The sequence below is a fragment of the Oxyura jamaicensis genome, chromosome 1, assembly GCF_011077185.1.
Source record: "Oxyura jamaicensis isolate SHBP4307 breed ruddy duck chromosome 1, BPBGC_Ojam_1.0, whole genome shotgun sequence".
Classification (NCBI taxonomy): domain Eukaryota; kingdom Metazoa; phylum Chordata; class Aves; order Anseriformes; family Anatidae; genus Oxyura; species Oxyura jamaicensis.
Window position 1 is genome coordinate 168,999,669 of NC_048893.1, and position 26,731 is coordinate 169,026,399.

Sequence of the window (26,731 nt, forward strand, 5' to 3'; positions counted from 1 at the left end):
CCACTAGCAGGAGTGAGTGAACGGCCATAGTGCCTGCCAAGTTAAACCACAACAGACTTACTAAGAAAGAACCTGTCAGTGAGAAAATAAAAGCTATATTAGCATAAATAATGTTAAATATATGAATGTGTCAGAAGATGTTAGCCCAACCCATAATTTTGAAAGAAAATATGACAACTTCAATCCAGTTTTGTTATAAGATTCTGGAAACATTTAAGATAAAAACAGAACATTTCCACTCTTTGTTTCAGAATGATTTCATATCTCAATAATATGAATGGGAAAAAAATGTAAAACAATTTTATTAAATTATACTGCTAGCAACTTGGAACATAACTTTTAGAACAATTGAAATATTTTTTTTTTTTTTAATTACTTCCATCAGGTAAAAATTTTCTATACAAGTCCATAACAAGAAAAATCTCTCATTAGAATTGCATTCCTAAAATTCAAGACAGAAATTCTCATAAACTGTATTTCTAGCAAAGGAAGCCCAGGAGGAACCTACTGGTCAAGAAACTCAGATTGCCTCATGTTCTGCTTGCAAAGTGTGAAATTCATGACAGGTTTGTCTTGAAAACAGCTCATCAAGAGTAGTCCAAAACAGCATCGGAAATTAAGCTAGCAAGTAAGTAGTGTGGAGGAGTATCAGGATGCAGTTCTCTTTCTCTGCCTTCATTTAGCAACACAGATCAGCCCCACAGAGTTCAGGACCTTGCTCTTGCTGTTGCATTTTGCAAATTAGAAGATAACTTACATAACTTCTGAAGATCTATCTAGCAATGTTAACTTCTTCTGAACATAATAACTGGGTTATTATGAACATTAATGTTCTTCCATGTATGCAATCCTTACTACATTATGACTGGAAATTATTGTATTTGTGGATTTGATGCATTATGCAAATTAAGGAATAATTGATAAACTAGGTAGGTTTATAATCATGTTGTTTCTAGATATGGGAATCAATGAGTTTGCAATCAATTCTTGCTTTGCAGAACAGGTTGAGGCAAATAGTTTTACTTTACTCAATCACTGATTCTCCAGAACCTAAAGAGGCAGAACTTTCATAGTTATTTCAGTTGAAACCAAAATAGAAAAGAGTCATAAAACGCACTAAGACAACACGTCCTGTCAGTGAGACTCTCCAGCTGCTTGCCTGCTCTGGCTTTCCAGTTCTTCAGCACCATTGAAGACCATGACATGAATGTTGGCTTTACTGTTTTCCAAACAATGTTCTCAAATATTTTTCATTTGCCTACAAACAGCTGCACGCACATTTGGTAATTTCAGAATGCCACAATTACTACAGAGGAATGCTGCATAATTTTTATTTTTATTTTTTTTTAACAGTTCACCAAATAAGGCTGCAGTTTTCTGGATTTTATGATTTAATTCACAGGAGGAAAGCAAGATCAGAACACCAAAGTGACTTTTAATTTCAGAGACTGCTTTGGTACACTGGTGGTAGCATTCTCATTTAATGCAAGTCTACTTATAAAAAAATCAAAACTGATTTCTAAAATCAGTGCTATGACTGCATAGTTTATGAAACTTGAATAGCCGTTTTAAGTGGTCTTAGCAATAATTCTGGAAGTAAAGCATCCAACATCCAATGTATTAGATCTACAATTTATTTATTTGCTGGTACAATTGTGCAGAACTGACCAGGATGATTCATACTGTTTGGGAAATGGTCTCTAGTATAAATCCAACAAGAACTTCAACATTGTGCAGCTCATGTTCTAAGCTTCCAAGTTTCTTTGAAATTGTTAATGAGTTGCATTACAATTCTCAAGAAGCTGCATTACGGCAGCAAAATGTTTGCTTCCTTACTATTCTGCAAATATTAATGTGCTTGCTACATCTGACTGCGTTCAGACAGCAATCCATATTATGTACTGCAAATACAATCAATTACATCATCAATGCATAACTTTTCATCCAAACAAACAAGGGTCTGTCCAGCGTTTTGTATGAGCACTCAGAAATTCACTAGAATTATTTGTACAATTTATACCACCAACACATGTCTCAGGTAAAACTCTGTCTTTACAGAAGACAGATTTTTTTTTTTTGTCCATGTCCAAACGTGCCGTTTCAATCTTAATTAAACCATCAAAATAAAGCTTAAAAGGGACTTGCAGGGTATATAGATCTTGTGGTGCTTCTCAGTTAAAGAAATAGTTAAATTTCAACAATTTTTCATAATCATGTAAGATTCAAAGATAGAGCTTAGAAGGAAAAGTACAGTTTGACGTGTTTTTTCTTCAAGCATCAACAATAATTGAGAACAATATAGTAATATGAAGCAATAAAAGCAGTTTAAAGCTACAGGAAAGTCACAATCTACTATTCAACAGGTTGCATGTGTGTATGTATATACATATTTATGTATGAAATATTTATATGCATCTTTCAGTATTTTTTGTTTAAATTACTTTCCTGTACCTTCTAGAATTGTTTCTATCCCCATAATATAAATATTCCTAAGAAGAAAAGTATTTACCTAAAATTATTTAGAAAATGTCTTTTGAAAGCACTGAGTTTCTCTCCCTTTCAAACTTTTAGTTACACTTCAAAAAAAAAACATAAAAGGCAAATTTGTTAATTTTGGCCTTTAGCAAATTTGAAAAAAAAAAAAAAAAAAAAAAAAAAAAACAGAAAACCATCAAAACATATTCAGAATTTCACTGTACAATAATTAGCTGAAACATTTTAGTGTTTCACTAATGCTATCCTAAAATCTAAATTAAAGGCCCAATCCTGTCTGCTTTTGAGAAAATAGGAATTTTATGTCTACTTTATTAGGAACAGGATTAGAACCAAAATAAATTCAAAATGAATAAAAATCATAATACGCTAGTATTATGTTTACTAACAATGGAGGCTCAGTAAAAAGAATACAAGGCAAAGAATAGAATAGTGCACTGTGGTTTTATTGATGGCAGCAATGACAATTTGCTTCTTTTGTATGTAAAAAGTATTCAGCTTCATATAACTAAGAACTTTAAAAAAGTCTCCTGTGGTATCAGGTCCAAATTCTTTCGGCTCACACCAGCTTTCTTTGTTCCACCCTGTTGCCTGGAAAAAGCCAGAAGTTCTTCTAGAAGTCTTCAGCAAGTTGGAGCTGCCATTGAATTTCCCCTCACCAGGAGAAGATTGCTGAGCAGGGAAAAAAAAAAAAAAAAAAAAAAACACAACCAATAAGTACAAAAACTCTGCTATTTGTGCAACATACACTTTACTGCTACTACTTTTTTTCTCCTCCAAATGAGTATATGTCTGCTTTTCTGTACTTACAGAGATATGTATTTAGAAGAATAAGTCAGAAGACTGCACTTCAATGCAATACATATATGATCACTATAATACAAGAAAAGAACACTTTCTGGCAATGACTTCTTACAAAAATTCCATTTCTCCATTGGTAAAGACTTTAATACAAATTTCATAGTAACTTTGAAAAGGTGTAGATTAATCCTGTCACTGCACAAAAGAAGACCAAGAAACAGATAATGACCAAGTACTTACTGGTTCGCACTCTTAGCTTCTTTCAAGCTCCTCCAAAAGCCTTGACCCTTCAAAACCACATTTCTGATTACTGTTCCCCTTCTTTTTCAAACTATCATGACATTCTACCCAGCAAATATAAGCTCAGGACATATTTTTATTGCTGTTAGACTCTAATTCTTGTATCTTTATTCTCTAGAGAGAACATCTTAACTTACAGACCTGTTAAAACTAGTATTTGACTAGTTTGACCCGAAACAACCTAGACTGAGTTCAAAGGGTCTCCGATGCAGTGCTCTGATAAAATTCTGAGTTAGTGTCCTCTACCTCACACTGCTGGATATTAATAAACCATTTCTAGGCCAATTGCATCTAGAGTGAGGTATTGACCTTAACATGATTACTCTATTGCTCTGCCTTCATAGTAATCACCAAGTCAGGACATCCTGCAAGTCTGCAGCAATTGTTCTTTATACCTGAAGTATAGAACAGCACGGTAAGCTTTTCAGAAGGACACAAATTATATTAAAAATAATAATATATTTTTTTAAAAAACTCAGGAATTTAGTATTTGTCAATACTAATTCCAGATTTGCAAGGACAACTTCAGCACCTAAACAAGTACGCTGAAAATTAATCGAGGAAGCAGTAAAGCTTTATTTCTGCACTGTTGTACCAGTGCTAATAAAGCCCTTCCTGACACATGGTGCAACACTGTACAGGGATGTATACAGTTCTGGGGTATGGGATGATATGAACTACCATATGAACCTCATGCTTCATCTCTGATATGTCACTATCATACTCAATACAAACATGGCCATCAGACCTTGTTTTTAGAACAGCCTTATTTGCTTTTGAAGACAGGGCACCTTGGCATTTTTAAATGTTAAATATTGCAATATGACAATTCTATACAATTTAATGATTTATAATATAGTCATCAACAAGAGTTCTTCATCTCTTTTCAGGAAAAATCATTTAAGTTACTATACATGATAGAGAGGCATAAGGGATATAAACCCTCTTCTATCAAGCAGCAGATCAATGATCTGGTAAAGCATCCTTCAGTGGAAAGCTGTGGTAAGATTATTTCTCACTAAATTCCTTAAAAACTTCCCCCGATAAATCATGTCATCTAACAGGTTATTGAAAACTTGAAATTATATATATATATATATATAGATGCCATGTTCTCAGAAGCTCTTGGGAATAAAAAGGAAGAAACCACGTAGAAATCCACTTCCAGAAACTGTCATTCAATGTTCTTGAGCTTTCACATATCATGACACTGTCATACAAGTCTAGGTAAGCTGAAAACAAATTAGAAAAGGACTATGTTCAATTTTCTGCCTACACTTACAATCAGAGAGAAACTGACTACATCCTCCACTTACTTTTGGTAAAGTTTAATAGATTTTAATTACTGGTTTCTCTCTAGTTCAGCTGTCTTCAACCACCTCATTAGGTGACATGTAATAAATGCATTTCTAAGTTCAACTTAAGTATAAAATCTATAGCAGCATGAGATGTACTATGGGGAACTGTAAGACATATCTGATAAATATAATTAATCACCACAGTGTCAGGATGAACGTTTCCTCACGCCACCTTACCTATCTAACAAGGCAAATGACATCAGCTATACTGGATCCTACACAAACTTCAGGAATCAAACCTAGCAGGTGAAAGCTAGTCTGTATCACACAGAAAAAGCTTTTAAATATAACATTCCAATATTTTTACCACGAAAAAGACGGGTGTGTTCTTAAACTGAGGAAGAATTTCCACTTTTTGATGCTATTCAGAGATACCCCCAAATGCCTCACTAGGAGAAGGTAACGGGATATTCAGTTGTTCATATATTCGCTACAGTACTGTGGCAGAAGGTAGGGGCAGAAAAACAACACATTACAAATCCTACATAAAATTAAGGTTTGCCTTGACTAGAACTAATATAGAAGCTAACTAACCTTAAGTGGAGACCCACCCCTGCCACCACCCAACCCTTATACAGAAAGCATGCCTTGCCTCTTCTGAGTGATCCTACCATCAAGAATCTAAGACCAATGTATTTAATTTCATCATCACAACTTCTTTTTGGTGTTAACATCCCATAGCTGTTACATTATTTCATGTTGAACTGCAATTGAGCTTAATACTGGAAATTTCCTAAATACAAACTTATGTCTGATAGAGCAGATAATTAAAATAGCTAGATATATCAAATCGTTTTAATAGAAAATACACAAATATTCTAATTGAGTAACTGTTACCCATTTAGAAAGAGCTTCCACTTAGTTAAAATGGAAGACAATTCAGTTATTTCAGCATAGGAAAACTGCATTTAGTATTTTGATTCAAACAGAATGAAATTTCAATCAAGAAGTAAATTGCGCTTTTTCCATAATGAATTAGTGTTTACAATGATGACTATTTAAGGTACATACAACTCCTTTATACTTGCAGAAGAGGAAGTGCATAATATTCCAATAAAGTAAGGCTTACAAAATTAGTCAAAACTTGAGAAAAGTTTAAAAGCTGCCCGTGATTGCACATTGCATTGGGCTAATAAGCTCGGTTTTGGATGACACATTGGTACTAACTGTATCTTGAGTAAAGGCTGAGGTAAACAGTCCTGGCCCAAGAGAAAACAGATGAAATGCCTTATTTAATCACCTGAGGAAGAGTGTTTTAAATTAGGATTGAAAAAAATATATATATATATATTTTGAAGTATCGTCAACAACAGATGTACTTTGTAAAGCAAAATAAGTAGTTGCTGAAAATCTTTATTTAGCTTTATGACAGCTGTTAACAAATGTTTTTCACTTAACTGACAGTATTTACCATCTGAATCAAACCCCTTTATTTAGAGATGTCTGACAGAAAACAATAGCATTTGAATGGGGTGGAAGACAAACGTTTTTCTGTTGTCGTTGATGTTTTTACACAGTTGGTAGATTCTGATCCTTAACCTGCTGTCAGTTTAAATCAGGATCCGGCTGGAACTTTCAAAGCAAGGTGCAAGAAAACCCACACAGAGCAACCTGTGCCTTATAAAAGTTGTTCCCTACTTGTCAACAATTTATTCACTCTTCTTGAGGTACAGGAGTTACTATTACTCTCTCTGGATGTCTGTTTTTCCTCTCTCCCAAACTGAGCAAAGCCAAACAGTTTTCCAGATTTATGCTGTACAATTTGAAAACATAAAATTATTATCTAAAGACAAAAACAACAACAAAAAGGGTTTTGACTGCCCTCTACACTGAGCACATTTCATTAGGCTGATCACACTGACACCTCCCTGAGCTGACAGAGCTAGTTTAGAACTCAGCTCAGTGCATGTACCTGAATTATTTCTGCACACTTTATAATTATCTCATGACACATTTATTGATAGCGACTGATACACTTATTAAAATACAAAATTGAAGGATATGTACAAAAATCAGAATAATTATCACCTTGACAAGAGTCAGGAGTAATTTTTCTCCTTATATTGGCAGTACTCCCTCAAATGAAATGTTAGGTGAACATATGATCAAAAAAGCAAAGTCTTATATTACTGCATGTCAGAAATATCAAAACCTGCAGAGACCAGCAGCACCCATTAAACCAGGTGTAAGTGAAGGAATGGAGAAATGAAAGAAACTAAAAAGATCGTGATAAAAATAAACCAGCTAGTATCTAAAAACTCAGATGCAAAACAAAGACACTGAAGATGTAAACCAAGTATTTTTGCAATGATTTATTAAGAACAGAGTTAATGAACTCTTGAGAATTAAGGTATTAGAAAATCCAGTAGTAAAATGAATGCAGTATAGCATATTTGATTGGGTTAGTTTTTTTGTTTTGTTTTTACTAAAAAAACCTTTTTCTAGTAATTAAGTTCTACATTTGCTTGTATAATTGTAATTACAATATCTTACTTGTTCAAGAACACTCATGGTCTACTATCCAGTGCCAAGGGCTGTTATACAAACCAACTACTAGCAAAGTTGTAGAAAGTTCTCTCACAAACTTCAGAGCCTGAAGAACACTTAAGTATACACAAGTTCCGATCTACCTTTCTTGAAATCAAAATCCATAAATAAAATTTAATTAGCATATATTTACCTTTTAATTCTTATTAATCAGTTTCTAGCTCTTGGGGGTTGATAAAATTGTTGAGTAGGTCGTGTGGACCGCCTTGGCTGACCATCACCTCCTCTGCGGAATTCTAGAGTTTGCTCATATGTTTCTTCTTCATCCTCCTGCAGGTAAACAGCATTAGTTTAAATAAAAGAGTAGTTAAATGCCTTACACATGAGTATGCATATACATATATACAGACACATATGAATGAATGCATACATGCATAGAAACTGCTGCTTCTGTATGGATGACCACTTAATAAAGGAAGTGAATAGTCCCTTTTTATAAACCTAAAAAAGCTAACAAAAACAACGTGAGTAATCTCAAAACCCTGTCCTCAAGGCAGCCACAGAAGTTTTAAATATTTGCAGAAAAATGGCATATATATTAAAACAAAATTGTTCTCCAGTTATAGAGGCAACTAACTCAAGAAGCAAAATAACATGGGTAACCTGACAGAGCAAGAGAAATATCAGCTTTCAGGAGTTTAGAAATGTGTGTGAAATGAAACAAAAGAATTAGGGAATGAAAATGCAAGGAACAAAAATCAGGCAATATGCATTCTAGAGACACACATCTGAAACAGCAGATACAAATCTGTGATGCAGATAATAATCAAAAAGCCTACAAGTATACTGGACAGCAATTTAGACATGAATTTGCTACATGCAGCAATAATAAAAATAACCTCTGAATAATGAGACAAGAGGTAATTACATGTTTGCAATATTGTATTCACTCCTGGTTATCGCAATGCCAGAAGATACTGACAAATTACAGGGAGTTCAAAAAAAATAGAAATAATTTAGAAACCGGAGAACAAGTTGCAAAGGAAGACTAAAACAGCCACATTTTTTACTTTAGCCATGAGATACTGAAAGGAATAACATTCCTCTAATGGAGTATTTGAAGGTGGTACAGAGTAAAGAGTTTTTTTTTTAATAGAATTACAATTTCTACCAAAGAGAAACGCAAAAACAAAATTATACACTGAAAGTAGAAAAAAATGTTACTGAACAGGATTATGATTGCCAAATGGTTCCTCAGTCATAATTACTTTTTTTTTAATTTCTTAAAATCAGCTTCTAGCAGACACCAGGTTCCCTCTAGAACATGGTGCAAGAAATCCATTTCTGAGAAAAGTACCATGCATACAACTCTTAATTTCCTTTTACTCACAATATAAGAATGTACTGGAACACAAACCAAGAATCTTTAATGATTGATTATAAATTCTGCAACAATCTCAACACTTAGGAACTGTCATAAAGTGCAACATGCATATAATGAAGAGCAAGCAAATCACAGCAGTAAAATATTTTGTTACAAGAGGCTAGGAAAAAAAAAAAAAAAAGCATCTACAGCCTAGGTTTCTTTCTTTTGTGAAAAATGAAATCTTATTCAAGAAACAACACCTCATTCTGAATCAGCTTAAATGTTGATAAACATGCATTTTGAAACTGACAGGATCACACAATATCCCTCGTGATAATGTCCGCTGTTTAAAGGGCTTATCTGTGGTCACAGCTAAATTTCCAGAACAGATTAGGCCCTGCTAGGGAGAGTCTGCAATAACTGTAGAAGAAAAGAGAATTTTGGCACCATCAAATAGGGCATAATTGATTTAAACTTTTTAGTTTCACTGTAGCCAAAGGCTGAGAACGATGGAATTCTGCAATAAAACTTACTTTTCTCAGTGTACATCTTTTAGTGCTTGCAGCACTGTTCCCTCATACGAAGAGACACTACTTATCCAAAGGAAATAGGAAAGCAGAGGTCTAACCAAAAAATCCACATATTTTGCAATAGTTAGCCCTAGTAGAAACCCTGATTATATGAAGTGATCTCCCGTCATTGACAAGGCAAACAATACTAGCATCAACACTTTAAAAGGTGTACTAGGTGCCCGAAGCAATGTCAATACCTCTAGCTCCTTCAGTACACTCAAGAAACTTCAATAGTTGAGAATAGTTTTCATATTATTTGCCCAAAGCAAACAGCAATTGCAAGTTTTCTTAAGATTCTTTCCAAAAGCTTCAATCTAAAATAAAAGAACTTACTCTTCGAGAGGAAAATTGTAAACCATCAACTGCTTGATATCTGGATTCTCCAGAACTGGAAGACTAATTGACATATACACATGACAGAAAGATAAGCAATGCATACTGGTATTTTCAAGAGACTGCAGCGAACCAAACATAGCCTGTTCCTTTGTAACCTTGTTAGTCTCATCTCAAAAAGATCAGAAATTAAATAGTTTAGTGCATAGTGCCTCACCTGTAACAAACAGCCTCTTTCTGAGGGTAAGTATAGCAGAGTAAATTTCTACATTAGCAAATCTTCATCAAACTTCAAAGACAATGTTGTTGATCTGCTGAACTCAGTAAAATCAAATTAAAACTAAGATTTGTCTTAAACATGTCTATTTTGGTTTAATTGTCTTTACATACAGAATGAAAAGCTTCAGATGCATTACAATTCACATATCTTCATTAAAAAAGGCAAGAGCAATGTGTGAAATCACATTCACTTTCTTGAAACTCTGAATAAAATGACAAGTATTGCAGCAAATTGTACGAGCTAGCAACAGAATGCCTTCCTTCCTTCTTATGTGCTGTTGCTCTCCACAATGTTACTGAGTCTTGTTGAAGTCTGCCATCTTCATATCAGACGATAATTTGATGTTTCTTGAGTTTTACCTATTCATTTGAACCCAACTGGATCTAAAATTCTCAAAAATAGTATTTGGCCAAACCGTAACTTTATTAAATATTGCTTCTTGTTTTACAAGTAACTGCATCTCTTCTCTTCTACCATTTCTTGTTCACTGACCCTCATCCACCATTGATGTTTATTCTCTCTCTTTATTGCCATTTTATTTTATTTCCATCTTGCTTTTTTTTCTGGGTCTACCTCCTTTATCTCAATTTACTGTGAAACCTCTCTAGCCGATGCTCAAAACTGCCTCCTCTATGCTGGAACAGTATCCAATCTAGGCAAAACTTCACCAGTTTTTACTTCCACATTCCTTCTGTTCTCCTACCTAAGTATTTCAGCCATCTACATTTCTTCTGTTACAAATCCGTAGTCACTTAAGTCACACATCTAGTTATCAACTCTATCTTTCCAGCCTTAGCTGTTCGCATTCAGTTTATCAGCTGCTTGTGACTCATTATAAAGAATACAATTTCCTACCTCCTTATAATGTAATGCAATATCTGGATTACATTTTATAAAGCAGAGATGCCCACAAACCTCTGATACTGTCCATCTTGTCAGAGTATTTCCATTCTCCAATTACCAGTACGTGTTTTATACTACTGGCTTTATCCAAAAACTTGTACTTGGTTATTTCCATCCTTCATCTTACATTATTTGTCTAATGTTCTAGGATCAGAGACAGAGTTTTCCAGTACTTGCACAATGGCTACCCAGGGCTACGTACCCTGCCTGACCTGTCACTAAACTCAATGGCAAAAATACTGGAAACTGGCAGGAAACAACATAGGAAAACACAGCGAGAGGTTTACAGTGCAAACAATCAAATGCAGAAAAATTACTGCAGGAACTGGTAAAAATGACATGAGTGGGGGATTTCAGCAATTTTTAGGGATTTAAAATAAGATAGTGAACAAGGAAGCCTAAGTCATTGGGAATTTCAGCATCTATTCAAAGTTTTGCCATAAGAATCTACTGTTATTATTTATATTTTAATTCCCTCTGGTAAGACAGACAAGAGCTCAGTAAGTAAGTAAAACAGGAATAGCATGCTCAGTGCTTTTACATTCGACCCATGTATTCTAAAGAGCTTGTATCACCACCATGCTTCATCAGCTGAGCTTAGTGAATCAGCAGCTAACTTCAATCAAGCCAAGTGTCTAGCTGCGTGCTTTTACATAGACTTCTATGGATTTCACAGATGGAGAATGAAGCTGTAAATCCAGCATTTAAAATATTTTAACAGGTAATTTACTTTTAAAATAACAACATTAGAGCAAAGTAAGCCTGTATTTCATGAAAGCCTCTCTCAATGAATTTCCATTGCAAGACTTCCCTACATTAGAAATAACAGTTTAGAAACATATATAATGTGAAGTGAATACTTATTCCAAGTCAGATCCAAAAAATACTTTGGCACTGAACATTCTATTTTTAATAAAAGTTCAGTGCTCAAACGACTTTTTTTTTTTTTTTTTTTTTGAGAAAGATGAATTTATAGTGATACAAATATAGCAAGTCTGCACTTAGGCTTGGAAAATCATAACCAGAGCAGTTATATTTTATTATAGCTTGAATAACTCCTGAAAACAATGAATATATGGATGATGGCAAAGAGCTTGACAGAAGTCACAGGCTTTGACTGCGGCATGCTCTGACTGTGTGTATTTAGGATTGCAGTTACAAGTAACAGATGAGCAGCTCCATCAGTTTACTACCTAGAAACACGTTTCCTCCATCTATTCCTGCTTACCAACTGAAAATTCTGTTCTGTTCACTGGGCTCTTCTGCTAAAGCATTTCTGTTTGTTAATCCATGGAGAAATCTTCCAACAACAAATCGGTGTACAGCTCTCTGTGGGATACTACAGATGAGCAGCAGAGCCTGTGCAAGGATGAATGAAGGAGCAGCACGAGGCCAGGAATCACAAGAGAAAGAAGAGACATAAGCCAAAGAAAGCATAAGACATTTTCTATTTCAGTAATGTCAAACCACTGTTTCAGTTTAAGCTGTGATTTTAACTTCATCCACATAGTCAGAGCACGGAAAACTTGCTGGACTCAACAGAACAGTGTTAATTTCCTTGAAAAATGAACTACTCTTTCACCTGCATTTCAACTCCCGTTTCCTGGCCCAGATTTTATGCTTCTCTGCACTGCTCACTAGAAAGCTGGGAACAGCTTTCTACTGCTGTTAACATGCCAAGTGAGCTCTTGCTCTGTTAGTTAAATCCATTTCTTAAAAACTTATTTTGCCTAATCACAGAGTGTTGATCTCCTTGGGTATTTTAAGTATTGACTTTGCAGTTTCAAATCAATCAAAAATAGACTGTAGATTTTTCCAGAGATATTAAACTATCAAATGAAAAAAAAAAAAAAAAAAAGCCACACTAGCACAATAATGAAAAAATCACAAATTTCCTACAAAAAGCTAAACTTAATCTTTGAAATTGCAATTTATTATATATATGATGTTTGGAAGAAAAAGCATTGTTTGAAGTGCCTATAGTATTCCCATAAACATTTAATAACGTTCTATCTGAATATTTAAATGGATTCTTCGAATTCCAGAACTAAGAATGAAATCAGAATTTTGTGGGGAAAAAAATGTCATGTAATAAACACTTGAAGTTATATCTTCTTAGAACAGGGGTAGGACAATTCCAAAAATTGCTATCCAGTGAGGTGTGAAAAGTACAAATAAATTACCACAAACGTACATTTTTCAAGGATTTTAACCAAATACTAAAATTGCCACAAGAGAATTTTTGAAGTGTCTGTTACAGAATAATACAACATATTTGCTCATAATCAATTTTCTTTGCAAGTTATGCTTATTACTTAAAATAACACTTCCTTTTGCAAAGTAATCTTTGAGGGGGATAATCTTTGTCAGCCTGCAGATGTTCACAATTTTTTTTCATAGCAACATATCTATATTAGACTGAGCCTATAACCATACTGATTTCTTAGTTAAATTATGAATTAGAAGGACAATTGGGATTCAAGGCTACACTGCCAAACCTGCATAGCAATAACCCCTCTTTGCTGTCAGATGCTCAATACACAGTTAGCCCTACTAACGTGCCTTTAAATGAGTCAGGGTAGCATCACATTACTGGAAAAACATACTTTTAGTATGCTTACACACATGGTATAAGACATTACAGTAGTGTATCGCTGATGACTGAAACTACATGTAACTAATTCTAAGGATATGGATGTATTTAAATAAAATAATATATCTTTAAAATGTCGTAGGTAGTAATTACATGACAAAGATTTTTTTTTTAAAAAAAAATAACCTTTTAATTTAGAATATTAATGAGAAGTTGCACAAATATCATTTTTATTTAGCTCCTCTCTGGAGGACTTTAGCATTCTTAAATTAGTCCCCACTATAATTCATATCCTTCTAACACAATCATTTTCATCATATGGAATCCATTGGTTCTATGTTTCAGGATTTTACTTCTCTTAGCAAACATAAGCTGCTCTGATTTCTGAAAAATTAAACAGTATTATAGTTTTTAAATTTAAAGGAATTGCAATGGATTGCAAACACATTTACATGACAAAATAGGTTGTCCAGATTTCTAATTAATTTTAAATTATCCTTAAGACCAAAACCATTAACTCTTATTAGAGCAGGTACCTTTATATGGTATCTGTGAAAATAAAGTGAGAGGAGGGCAGAGATAATTAGAATAATATGAAATCTGACACTTCTTCATTCTTGAATCAAGAATGAATGGGGAAAAAAAATCACAAGACATGAAAGGCAATACACATTTCCAAACTCACAAAACCAGAGCAATAACATGTAAGCTAAATACATTCTTTGAGCCTTCCCCATTGTCTCTATCACTATTTTTCTCCATATGTATATACAGATAGATATGTAGATATATTTTGCTGAAGTGCTGAAGAAAGCTAGCTAAAGCTGGCTCTTTTTCTTTAGTTTTGGATGAGAAAGGTTTTCTGAATTTGGTATCTAGAACATTCATAGAAAAGTATAAGGAGAAAAAAAAAACTGCAGAACACACAGAAAAAGACACTTTGAATTATTCAAATAAGTGCAAAACAAAAATCCTAAAACAAAATTTGTTGATGTGCTTTTCTACATTTTTCCTCTGTCCCATGAAGAAAGTACTGCTACAGTGTTGACTTCTGGATAAAACCACAGAGCTGGTGAACAGAGCTGGATATTTAATCAGTAGACTAGCCAAGATGTATTGTAATGTATGGAAACAGTTGCATTATACTAAAAACAGTAACAAGAACCAACACAGAACAGAAAAATGGTAACAAAATGGAAGGATCATGTATATTGGACATGTTTGGCCTTATGATACAAATGGATTATTTTTCTATATATATATATATAAAAAAAAAGCCATAAACCTATCCCGAATTGCTAGGAATCTGTAATTAAATTAATCTGTTAATTAAATCTATCTATATATCTTTTTCTACTAGTACATGCCCCAGGAAATTTGCCTTTGGCCACTTCTGATAATGAAGTGCAACTTCATCAGCAGTAGGGATGACACAGGGCTTCAAAGGTATCTCTTAGAGTCTGCAGTGTTTGAGTGGCATTATTTTCTGTCTGTAAAGGACATGCAGGATACACACTTGTAAAACGTATAAAGAGTACACAAATCCTTCTTGCAGTGAAAGCCACAAGCCCTTAAGCATCTAGCTCAACAACCCCGTAAACACCTAGTTACATATGGAACATCACATGTATTAGGTAACTAGTACAGATGACATGCATGTCCATAAACACATATATACTACATATATAGATATTTACAGATCGTATAATTCCATAAGTAACTCTGACTCAACTTTTATCAGCAAGACCATCAATAGGTTTTCTGAAACTTTTAGATTTAGTTACACTACAGTAAAATTATACAACATAAGACAGTGGTAACAGAAATAGCAACGTTAAATGTATTACAGAAATTACTGAGAGATTTCCTACAAAATATTACAATAACTTTGGTTTTCCTTAAAGGAATAAAATTGAAGTGCTATATGATACTGTATGGTTTAATAAAATCCTCTTCCCCATTTAAACTGTAATTGTACAATTATTGTTTGTTGTCATTCTATACACAGCCAAAATAATGCCTGCCCATTTACATACACATTTAACTTACTATACTAGGGCTATATTTCTCTCATCTGCTTCTCAAATTATGTGAGATTTTGATTTATTATAGAAATAAAACACTACACTCTACTTTCAAGCTCTGTATAAAACCTTTTATACAACAAATTCGGTTAGGAGCTTTCCTAGTGTGGGAATGGTCAAATTCAAGTTACTGACAAATTCGTTAAAAGGAAGTTGATATAATACCTGATATAATACCATTAAACAATAATAACAACAACATACAAGCCATTTGTTTCCCTTACTTACATTTAGGGAAAGGATCTTTATAAGGGTATGCCTCAGTCTCCACTGAACACATATAAGCCACAAAATAAGTAAGTTCTAGCTTTGGTACACAAAACTAAAACTACATAAAACATTTTTATTTTTTATTTTTTCTTCCCACTGCTGAAATTATAAATTGTGACAAAAACAGCTGAGCTTTAAACACAGCTGATTTTCAATAGATTCTGGTAGGACAATATACATTCTGAGTCTTGAATAAGACAAGAAACATGTGATAAACAAATGCCAAAAAAAAATTGTAGATTCTTCGGAAAAAAAAAAAAAAAAAAAAAAAAAAGTAAGAAATGCAAAACAGATGGATGGACAAGGAGGAGAAATTACATACTTGGATCTGAGACTGCTAACCGCAACACAACAGTTAACTTGGACTCAGACATCAGAACTTCTTAGTACTTCATTGCTTTCCTTCAACTCTGAAGACAAAGCACTCATTTAGTTTCTGAACAGACTACATTCCTATTACATTTCCATAAAGCTAGGATTGAGTAAACCTGGGGCATGATTATCCTACAGATAATTCCCTAGCTTATCTGTTCCCTTTAAGGGTATCATGCAGGTTATACAAACTTGCCTTCATTCCCTATGGCATATAAAAATAAATCTGTAACGTGTTGTGAAGTTTGGGCTTATGATGCAAACATTCTTTTCTGCAGGCTGGCATTATGTTCTCAGTAAACAAAACATTAACGAATTTTAAAAGTTCTTTAGAAGTACATATTTAAGCCATTCACAACATATCCTAAAAGCAAAACAGAAATACTAACTTCTATTAGTAATAGCTGCTTCACATCGAACAGTATCAATATAAAACTATGACTGTTTAGGTTAAGTTTCTAAAAGAAAAGCAGATACACTGAAGTGAACTCTACTATAGAAAAAAACATTAACACAGCAGCCACATTTTTTTTTTTAGCAATTCAGCAAGAAAAGACAAACCGACAAACTGAAAGTGTTTTAAAAAAGCAACATGAAGTCAGAGTAACTACTATATGGAGTTATGCTACTACGAGGAATAACTATGCTAATTTTGGGGCTACAACAGCAAATCAAGTGTCCATTTCCCCCTCTTCTCCTACATACAATGCCTAGTCCTTCCCTCCTCCTTTCCCTTTCTTTTTTTTATATAAATTATACATCCAGTTTTTCAGAACATTGAGTTGAAGGGTGAGCTCTGGAAAGGTCTGGTTTATGCTGGTTACACAGAAACAAACCTAAACATATTGCCAAAAAGAGTACCTGCAGAGACTTTCAGCATTCAGTTTCCTTGCACTAAGTGCACTCTTAAGCAAAACCACATACTTCTGGAGGGAAAATGAAGCATTTGCTGTACTGCTAAACCTATTTTGGTATTTAAGCAGAAAATTCTGCCAACAAAATTTAGGAAGAAAATGCTAAATGGTAGTATGAGAGATTATCTATGCTTTTCTGTTGGGACACGAAACCAGTATCAAAACCTGACCAGAAGGAGATCAGTGAGTTTCAGTGACCTCTTATGCAAACCTTTTCAATTTTCAGCAGATGCTACAGGTAACAAACACTGGTTGCATTACTCGTAAGTATCTATTTCCAAATGTAGCAACATTTCTGGAAGAATTATGTTCAGGAAAGCTACCTCTGTATTTTTCCCCATATGAATTTAACAAGAGTTTTCATGGAGCATGCTAAGTATTTTCAAGGATTATGTAGTATAAATGTTGGAAGTCTACGCCCCTTAGATGTCAGGAATTATTCATAAAAAAAAAGAAACCCACAATGTAAAAGGCCTTCTCTCTGGTGCTACTATTAGGAAGATGATAGCTCTGTACCTGCAATGCCATAATCTAGTTCAAGTATCAAAATTTAAGTGTATACTTCTCAATGAGAGTTCAAAACAGCTATAAAACAATGTAAGGAATTGCTAACAACTGTAGTAGGACAAAAGCAGTAGCATTGTAGTAGAAGACTTTAAAAGCTCCTTCCATTCAGTTTATTGAAATGTTAAAGGCTGTCCTGATCGCAGTCTAGAGAAAAGGCTTTGACATAAGGCTCTCAAGTCTTAACAGCTGAACTCTGATGGAAAAAAAATAATAATAAAAAATAACAATAGGTAAACTAGAAACAAGGAATTCATTTGAAATAGTAAAGATTATGAGTGACTGTAACCACTTACCAAGACATGTGATGAATTCTTCATCCCTGTAACTTTCAAATTATACATTTTAAAAATTAAATTATACATTTTTAAGACAAGCTTTCTGTATCAAATAGCAATTAAATTCAGAGGAATTCTACATCCTGTTTTAGAAGGTATCAGGCTGAAAAATCAAGTCATTTTTAGACTTTTTTTAGTCTATTTTTTTTAGACCTGAAAGAATGGAAATATTAGAAAGATAAGAAAGGCACTGAATTGAAAAAGATAATTTAATTATAAAACTTAATTCTCTGAACCATTAGTCTTCTTAACATGAGACTCCTAAGCCTCATTTGCTTTGAGAGGTTCCTTTAAAAATCCCTCAACTACAGTTACCACACAAGAGGTTTAATGATAAAACAAGGTAAGCCTTTCTCATGTTCTAACTAGGGACAACAGAGTTGCCTCGAACACGGAAAGGAGGAAGCTACATCTGTACTCCTGGACATAAATAAACTGAAGTTAGCATCTAAGGGAATAAGACTAAAATGACTTCTATCTCCTCCTGACTCAGCCTTTTTGTAAAATATATATATGTAATAAAATAATAAAAACAAGAGGGAAATACATAAATATATACACACACAATCAGTGTTATACTTACAAAAAGACAACTTGACTAATTTAGCAAAAAAGTCACACACTTTGTGTAAAGTTTAAGCAAATATTGCTTCTCTAAAACTTTGAAAATTTAGATATACCAACCAAGTTCCAAGAATACTTTTTTTTTTTTTTTAAGAAAGTTGTCAGACAAAATCATTTCCTTGTCTGTTTATGCTCTTCAGAGACATTTCAAGAGCATCTGATTAACTGTTGCTATTCTTCAACAACATGAACAATAACACCCAGCTCAGGTGTACACTCATTTAATAATAATATTTAAAATGTCTCTCTTTGGCATGAAAGAAGCTTGCAAATGACACTATTAACATTAAGAAAAGAAAGTACCACTACAGTCCCTGTTGTTGTTACAAACCTTACCAAAATTTACCCTACCAGAATAAACCAACAGAAACAGAAAAGCAGAGGAGTAATTCCATATTCGTTTTAAAATTATACAGAATAATCACTTTTCTGCAAACAACTGTTTTCACACTTGATGTGTTGTTACATCACAGAAGACTTCTTGTTTACAGATACTACTATGGGTAATGCTTGCAAGTCAAACAAGGAGAAAAAAATTAAAAAGCCTTGGATGTTAGCCACGTCTGTACAACAAAGCAAACATAATGCTTCAATTCAATATGTACTATACACAATATGAGGGAATATGATGTGGAATCATATAGACCTACTCCACTACTAATTAGGGTAGTCATAGCTTTTCTTCTGCAACACGAAGCCTTTGGTACCACGTCCCTCTTCCCTAGAGAACAACCAGTGAGGACTACTATGCCAATTTCTCCAGTTTCCTCTTTAATTTAAATCCTTTGTATTAAGTATTAAAGGTGGACAAATTCAGTACACTGACACATCAATGAAGCAGGGAAATCAGAAGAGAAACAGATGACAAGTCCAATCCAGACATTTTTACATATCCAACCTCTTGAACACACTTCAAGATGCAGAACGGTGCTTAAACGAGAAGAACTTGTGTTCAACAAATTCAATACAGAGAAAGTCTCAAAATGAGAATGAGTTTTTAATCACATGGTAACAGGATCAAACGCAATACTTAGGTTAAGCCATGCTATCCCGTAACAAAACCACAAGTCACTTTGAAGGAAGGTGTTTAGTGAGGAACAGTCTCTCAAAAAAACTACCTAAGGAGCCCATGTGGTGTGGTCTCCAAGTAATCATCATTGTATGAAACTACATTTAATAACAAAAGGAAAAAACACCAGAACAGCGTGATGCTTAAAGCATCCTACCTAAACTATCACAGATGTTTGCAGTAACAACAAACTTCAAAAAGACTGCATCTTTAATCTGATTTGCACAGCTGGCAATTCACAAGGATATAATGAATACGAAATGCTTGAATAGGTGACTAAGATATATTCTGCAATGCCCGATAAGCATTTGCCTAATGATACAGACAGAAAATTGAAAGCCATTGTTTTATGACCACTTAGCATAAATCACTTCCACTCAACTGAAATTTGCCTGCTTTTAGTTTATTAAAACTAAAATGTGCTTCCTTAGAGATGGTTACCTTTAAGTGTCAGTTATTACATTTCAGCCAAGGGCCAGTAACTTTAAGAGGAACGGTTCACCTAAGACGTAATCACCTATCTGAATTCAGCACAGATACATGAAACTAAAGTCTGAAGAAAGAAAATAAAAGAAAAATGTGATTGATTTATTACAATAAGTGCTTTCCACAACACTTGTCTCTGAATTTAAGGCAATATTCCCAGTAAGTAAAAAAATAAGAAAATATTTTTTTAAAGAAGACTGACTAAGCAATGTTTCATCCTCAGAGGACAAAGGCAACTGAAATCACCATATATTACATATACGGAAAATGAGATCCATCACTACAAAATAACAGTCTAAATCTAAAATGCTTTAGTAAAGGGGAAAGACAACCCTTTGTGGAAACTAAATCCACAGTAGTAACTTTTTAGATTAAAATGAATTGATAAGTATGTGTCACCACTCAGAACAAAGAATAGTCAGTCCCAAATCCCCCAAAACAGTCTTCATTTACTTACATTACTTCTATAAGTAATTAGAACTGAAAAGTGATTCTAGACACTTTCTTACGGCATGGAAGCCAAACAACTCTAAATACAGAATTGTTTTGATCCAACTATTTATGGACAGCTTTTCTACAGCGATGTTAGATTTGGTTAAGTACACTGCACCGTTCTCTTTGAACAGTCTGGTTTCTACTATAGATGATGAGGACAGAAGCGAGGTAAGAGATCCAACCAAGACACATTTACCTACTTAATTGCTTAAATACAAAGAATTCCTGCTTGACATAAAACACAATAAAGATTATGGTGTGATTTTAGGACCATCCGTGCCAAAGAGCAGAACTGCCATAACAGACAGCAGCCAATACTTCAAGTCGGTTGTTCTTCATGAGACTGTAATGGTCACGAACAATGCTAGATTCAAAATCTTCATAAAACAGCTGCCAGCAAAAGTCATTTCCAGCTAAGGACACAGCTACCATTAACCCCTTACCATTTAGTGTCTGGAGGGTGGGTGATCCAACACCTTCATAATGCTCATATAAGCTAACTTCTTTACTTACCTGAAATGGGGGGTGGATATAACGTGATATTGAATTACGAGTTTTTTAAGATTTAGATTATTTTTTTTAAGGATTTTAAATGTAAGATTTAAGTGAATTCAACACTGTTAGAAATATTTAGAGCTCTGTGAGGTACAAGACACAACATTACCAAATTTGAGCTCACAACAAACAAAACAAAACAGGAAAAGATAAAACAAAACAAAGTAAAATAAAATGTCTGCCAGTGTGAATTATCCGTAGTTGCAGACTCCCTACTTTCTTTCAACACTTTCCTCATTGAAGGGCCTAAAACAGGCCTAAACTGAAAAGTGTTTTTTCAGTCTCCACGGAAAACAGACTACAGAAGAACTAGCATTTAATATAACATTGATAATATTTTTTTGCCTTATCTCTTTAGGCAGAAATACAGTGCAAGATACAGGAAGAGGAAACTAAGCTAAACTACAGACTTCACTTTGTAATTAACATTTTTAAGTGAAGTGCTATAAAGAAAAGGCTCCTATGAATTCAACTCTAGCTTGTCTTAAGAACCAGAAAAAGGCCATAACATACGTAGGAGGAAAAACTACAATCTTTATTTCCTTCATACAACAATAGAAAACAAAGTGCAATCACGGTGCAAATGGAAGGACAAGGCCTATCAAATCATTAAGGAAATACAGAATGTGAAAGGGAAAGTAAGGACTTGGTTTTGGGAAAAGGCGTCACAAGATTAGTACTTAGGCTATATACTTTTTCTTTACTTGCTAAGGAAAAAATCCTACATATTAGAGAATAAAATTAAGACTTAAGGTTTAAAGTATTATCTTGACTTTATTTATTTTTTTCCACAGAACAGACTATTAAGTAAGTCAGAAAGGCCCTTAATGTTTCATGCTCTTCAGTTGTTGGTATAATCTTACATCTTTTACAAGAAAAAACAAACATTTCTTATTTCTACAATGTTTTCTGGTGGTATGTTTTTTGCGATTACAGTATTTTCATTAAGTGACCCCTGCTACATCGAGGGAAATAGAAGGTTACAGTATTGTAGCTTTACACACAAGATACTAAAGAACTCTAAAACAGTGAATCCAAATGTAATCTTATTACTGAAAGTACTATGAATTGCACTCCTTAGACATATTTTGCAAGCACTAAGAAAAAACGGTTTTAGTGTTCTTACATACAATCATCAATATGGCTATTGAACGTGATTATTGAAAAAAATCCCCACTTTTTGATTTACCTTATGTGAAATAAAGCTTTATCTTCTATACTTCCAGCAGTCAGAAAGATAAATAGCAGCACACTAGCTGTCAAAAGGACTGAAAACTTGCAAGGAGTCAGGGCAAACTTGTGTGATAGACAGTATACAGTCAATTGTCAAAAAGTCTTAAGATCACCAAGTAACATTTTTTCCATTAAAGTGGAAAGCTGAGTTTATGCTGACAATGTCAGGCAAACAGGACCTACATTCAAGGAGGGGAAAACAATAACAACAAACTTTGCACTAATGCAGTCCAGTTCCATATTATAGAGTAAATCTGAGTAGAGAGCAGAATGTTAACCAGCTAAAGGTAAAGAGCAAGTTATTAAAATGTAAAAAAAAAAAAAAAAATCATTAATTCTCTATTTTTTATAGTTATAAAGGTTGCCAAAAGTATACTAGAAGCTCAGGTTTATTGCTTAAATAATACATCATGTCACAAAAAGGGGGGATTGTGATATTTTGGTGGTTCTTTCAAGTGACTAGTTGAGCATTGTTTTTTTTTTCTCTTATCCCATTGATAAACTTTCAACACTTCATTTTTGATGGTCAAAAATTGAATTCTATACTTGAGTACCAAAAAGTGTGCTGGGAAAAGCAGCAAAGAATCATCTAACACAAAGTCTAAATTTATGCCTTTAAGCCAACCCACTAAATCTTTTCTTTAACAACTCTTTCAAAAAAAAAAAAAACACTCTGAAAATTAGGACATTAGTACTCACATGCATTATATTTCTATGTTAGTAACAACAAGGCTTCACTACAGTACACATGCCTAAGAAGGACTTAGCCCTCTGGAAGTTACCTGGAAGTACTGAAATAAAACTCAGCATAATGCCTCTTAAACAGGAGGGGAAAAAAATCAGAACAAGGTCATTATTGCTGGTAACATTGATCAAAGAAGAGTAATTACTGAATTCAGTTTAAAATCTGTTTTGTTCCCTTGTACAGAGGAAACGTCAAAGTTACTTAAATCTTATGACAAATAATTAAGTACTGAGCAGCACGAGAACCTCATTTTTCATTTGTGCATGCTATCTAGACTTATATATTAACATGAACACTGAGACATGGAAAATTAACCAACAGCGTTCAGCTTAAAAGACAGCCCCGAGTATCAGAGCTCAATCCCAATGGGTAACTAAAAAACACAAGTGCAAAATGAGAACTAGAGCTACCATCTGAACACAGAGAAGTGAAAAAGCAAGAAGCTAATTAATTTTCTCTTAGAAAAATCCTACAGCTGCAAGGAAATTTTAGCAAAAAGATACCAGAAAGAAAACATAAAACTTTTGTTTACAGTGAGGATGTTGGTTGGCATTTATGTTGCATAACTTTAATGACCTAAATTTAGTTGTTTGAATTTAAGCTTTTCATCTAACCTCCCTTGAGAGAAAAAGCCCCTTGAGAATGGTACCTTATATTTCTGATCAACTAAAAGGCTTTATTTCTTCCCAGCAACAACTGAGGAAGCCTCTAACTAGAGCAGGATGCAGCATTACATTAAGACCATGCTATTCCAGCACAGAATTCTCTCTCCATACGTTCTCCCACCATCTTGTGTCAGCTTTAACAAACTCTGGAATAAAACAAAGCTGGGGAAAAAAGTACTCCATCTGATTCAACTCATCCTGTGGCTACATGACTGATGATAAAATATGGGAGGAGAGGGAACTGGAAGAACGGATAGTTAGTTATCAGCAGAAACAGAAAGAAGGACCACTGCTTCAGGTTGGCACTCCACTATTAGTTCTACTTAGTCTTAACACCAGGACACATTCTCAGACAGAGAGGTAATTTTCAGAGGGTTAAAGTAAAATAAAAACTACTCCTACAATTACATCAAATATGATGAAAAAAGGCTAACAAGTATCCAGGGCTGCATTAGGCAAAGTATTACCAGCAGGTCAAGGGAGGTGATCTTCCCCCTCAATTTTGCACTGGTGAGCCCTTATCTGGAATGTTATGTCCAGTTCTGGGCTCCTCAGTACATGGGAGACCTGGATGTACTACAGAGTCCAGCTCAGGGCCACCAAGGTGGTGAAGGGACTGGAGCATCTCTCCTGTAAGGAAAGGCTGAAAAAGCTGGGACTGTTCAGCCTGGAGAAGACTCAAGGGGGAAGCTCATCAATATATAAATACCTGAAGGAAGGTTGGAAAGAGAATAGAGTCGGGCTCTTTTCAGTAGTGCCCAGTGCCAGGACAAGAGGCAACCATCACAAACTGGCACGCAGGAGGTTCCCTCTGAACATCAGGCAGCAAGTCTTTACTGTGCATGTCTGTGATTCTGAGTGCTGGCACAGGTTGTCCTGGAAAGGTCGTGGAGTCTTCTTCTTGGAAATATTCAAAACACACGTGGGCAAAGTCCTGGGCAACCTGCTGTAGGTGTCCCTGCTTGAGCAGGGGGCTTAGACCAGATGACCTACAGAGGTCTCTTCCCACCTCAACCATTCTGTGAGCTTACTAACAACCCAGAAACAGGGTCAAAATATAGTACAGTCATATATTAGGAAGCACTGTATGATTGTAACTCAACTAGTGGGATATAAAGAAACAAGAACATTCATTTCCATAGAGACAGCAAACGCATAAGCTGGGAAGAGCTTCAGATACCTTTTTAAGTAGAAAAAGGCCATCTCAGAGGCCATATGGGCATCTGAGAGCTACAGGCAACAACTCAAGTTAAAAGACCACTGGCAGAAGACAATAGTTGACTGTTCAGCCTCTGCAGCAGTACTAACATGGCTATATAACCAGAGGTAAGAGCAAAAACAGGCACCGTCAGCTCATCAAAAGATTCAATGCACAAAATATGAATACTTTCTGTGCAGATTTTTGTAACAGTAAACAGCAAATAACTATACACTCTTGTTTCTTTTTTCTTTTTTCTTTTTTTTTTATAACCAAGATATATCTCTATTTCCATGTCATTCACAAACAAAGCCCTTTGAAATTCAACTTCCATAAGGCTAATACATTCTAAACCTTATAAAATAGAGTGGAGGCGTACACCTCCACCATAATATTCAGCAAAGAAAGTATTGAAGCAAATAGAATCATGATACAAAATAAAATTGTACAAACAGATATGTATTTTTACCCATACATTCGCACATAGTAAAAACCTTTTAAAAGACTGTTTCCTAACCTTTAGAGAAGAAAATACAATGTACGTGAAATGAAACAATAATAATCTTTGTTTCATAGAGGAAGCACAATTTTTAGAGAGAAAATATGCATAAAATTGTTTAGCTGACAGGTCAATTAAAATAGCCATTTTAAAACAATACAACTTAAATTTATTATACACAAAGAATACTACATGATAATAAACTGATCAGTAAGTAGATTCACATAGACAACTAAGAGTTGAGATATTGTTTGTGTACTCGCCTCAACTATTTTTCTACACGTGCAATTAGCACTCTTTGCATAAGTAGGCATTCCTTTGTGCAGGGTTAAATATTTTGTACAGACTATGCAGTTTATATCTTTGTATACGATTTGTTATCACATACCCATGTGTCTGCATGAACAGGCCTGATGTTGCTGAGAAGCACCTCTTCGTAATTTCCATAATCACAGAACTTAACAACTGCAGTTGTCCCAGAAGAATGGAGAGCTTCAATTTCTGCCCGGTAGAACTTAAAAGAGAAATTTTCAAAGGTCATAAAATACTACCTGAAGTACCATAAATAGCCTGAAAACAGTCTTTTCATTTTTACTCTCTCCTCTACTCCCCGCCTTGGTCAGCATTAAGTTTTGAGTAATATTTTTACCAGATGCGTGTATATTAAACTTCTACATGGCCCATGACTGCAAGGATGGGGGCCATGTATTTAGAATACTCATTGAAAATACATGCTGCTTACGACATTAGACTGAACATTTATAAGAGTTGTTTTAAAGGTCAAATTAATCATTAATAAAAATGCTGTTGTATATGTGAAGTGCTACTGTAAGACTTTTTTTTTTTTTTTTTTTTATGCCTGATAGGCACCTACTTACCTATATACACTAATATCTATTTTACCACATACTAAAATATGATAAAATCGGTCCCTCAAAAAGTCTTCATTTTCCAGGACACTATTGCATTTTTGTGACATCTGCAAACTGATTTATATAAAGATATTCAGTCACTTTATAACTTACTGAACATAAAGAAATCATTATCTCCTAACATGGTTAAACTCAGTACTGTATTTTATCACACTAGTTCAAAACTGTCCTAGATGCGAGCAGCAGCATTTATTACACCTAT

General features: G+C 34.3%; 1 protein-coding gene across 2 annotated transcripts in view; it reads right to left on the reverse strand.

Moving 5' to 3' along the window:
• Positions 1–278: 278 nt before the first annotated feature.
• Positions 279–26,731, reverse strand: part of TDRD3 (tudor domain containing 3) — a 110,662-nt gene continuing 84,209 nt past the window's right edge. For both annotated transcript variants that reach the window (XM_035321688.1, XM_035321697.1), the window contains exons 12-15: positions 25,986–26,111; positions 7,633–7,769; positions 763–3,165; positions 279–724 (exon numbers count right to left, since the gene is read on the reverse strand). In XM_035321688.1, the coding sequence (XP_035177579.1) occupies positions 7,650–7,769; positions 25,986–26,111 (246 nt within the window). In that variant the 3' untranslated portion in view covers positions 279–724; positions 763–3,165; positions 7,633–7,649. The remainder of the gene's footprint in view (positions 725–762; positions 3,166–7,632; positions 7,770–25,985; positions 26,112–26,731) is intronic.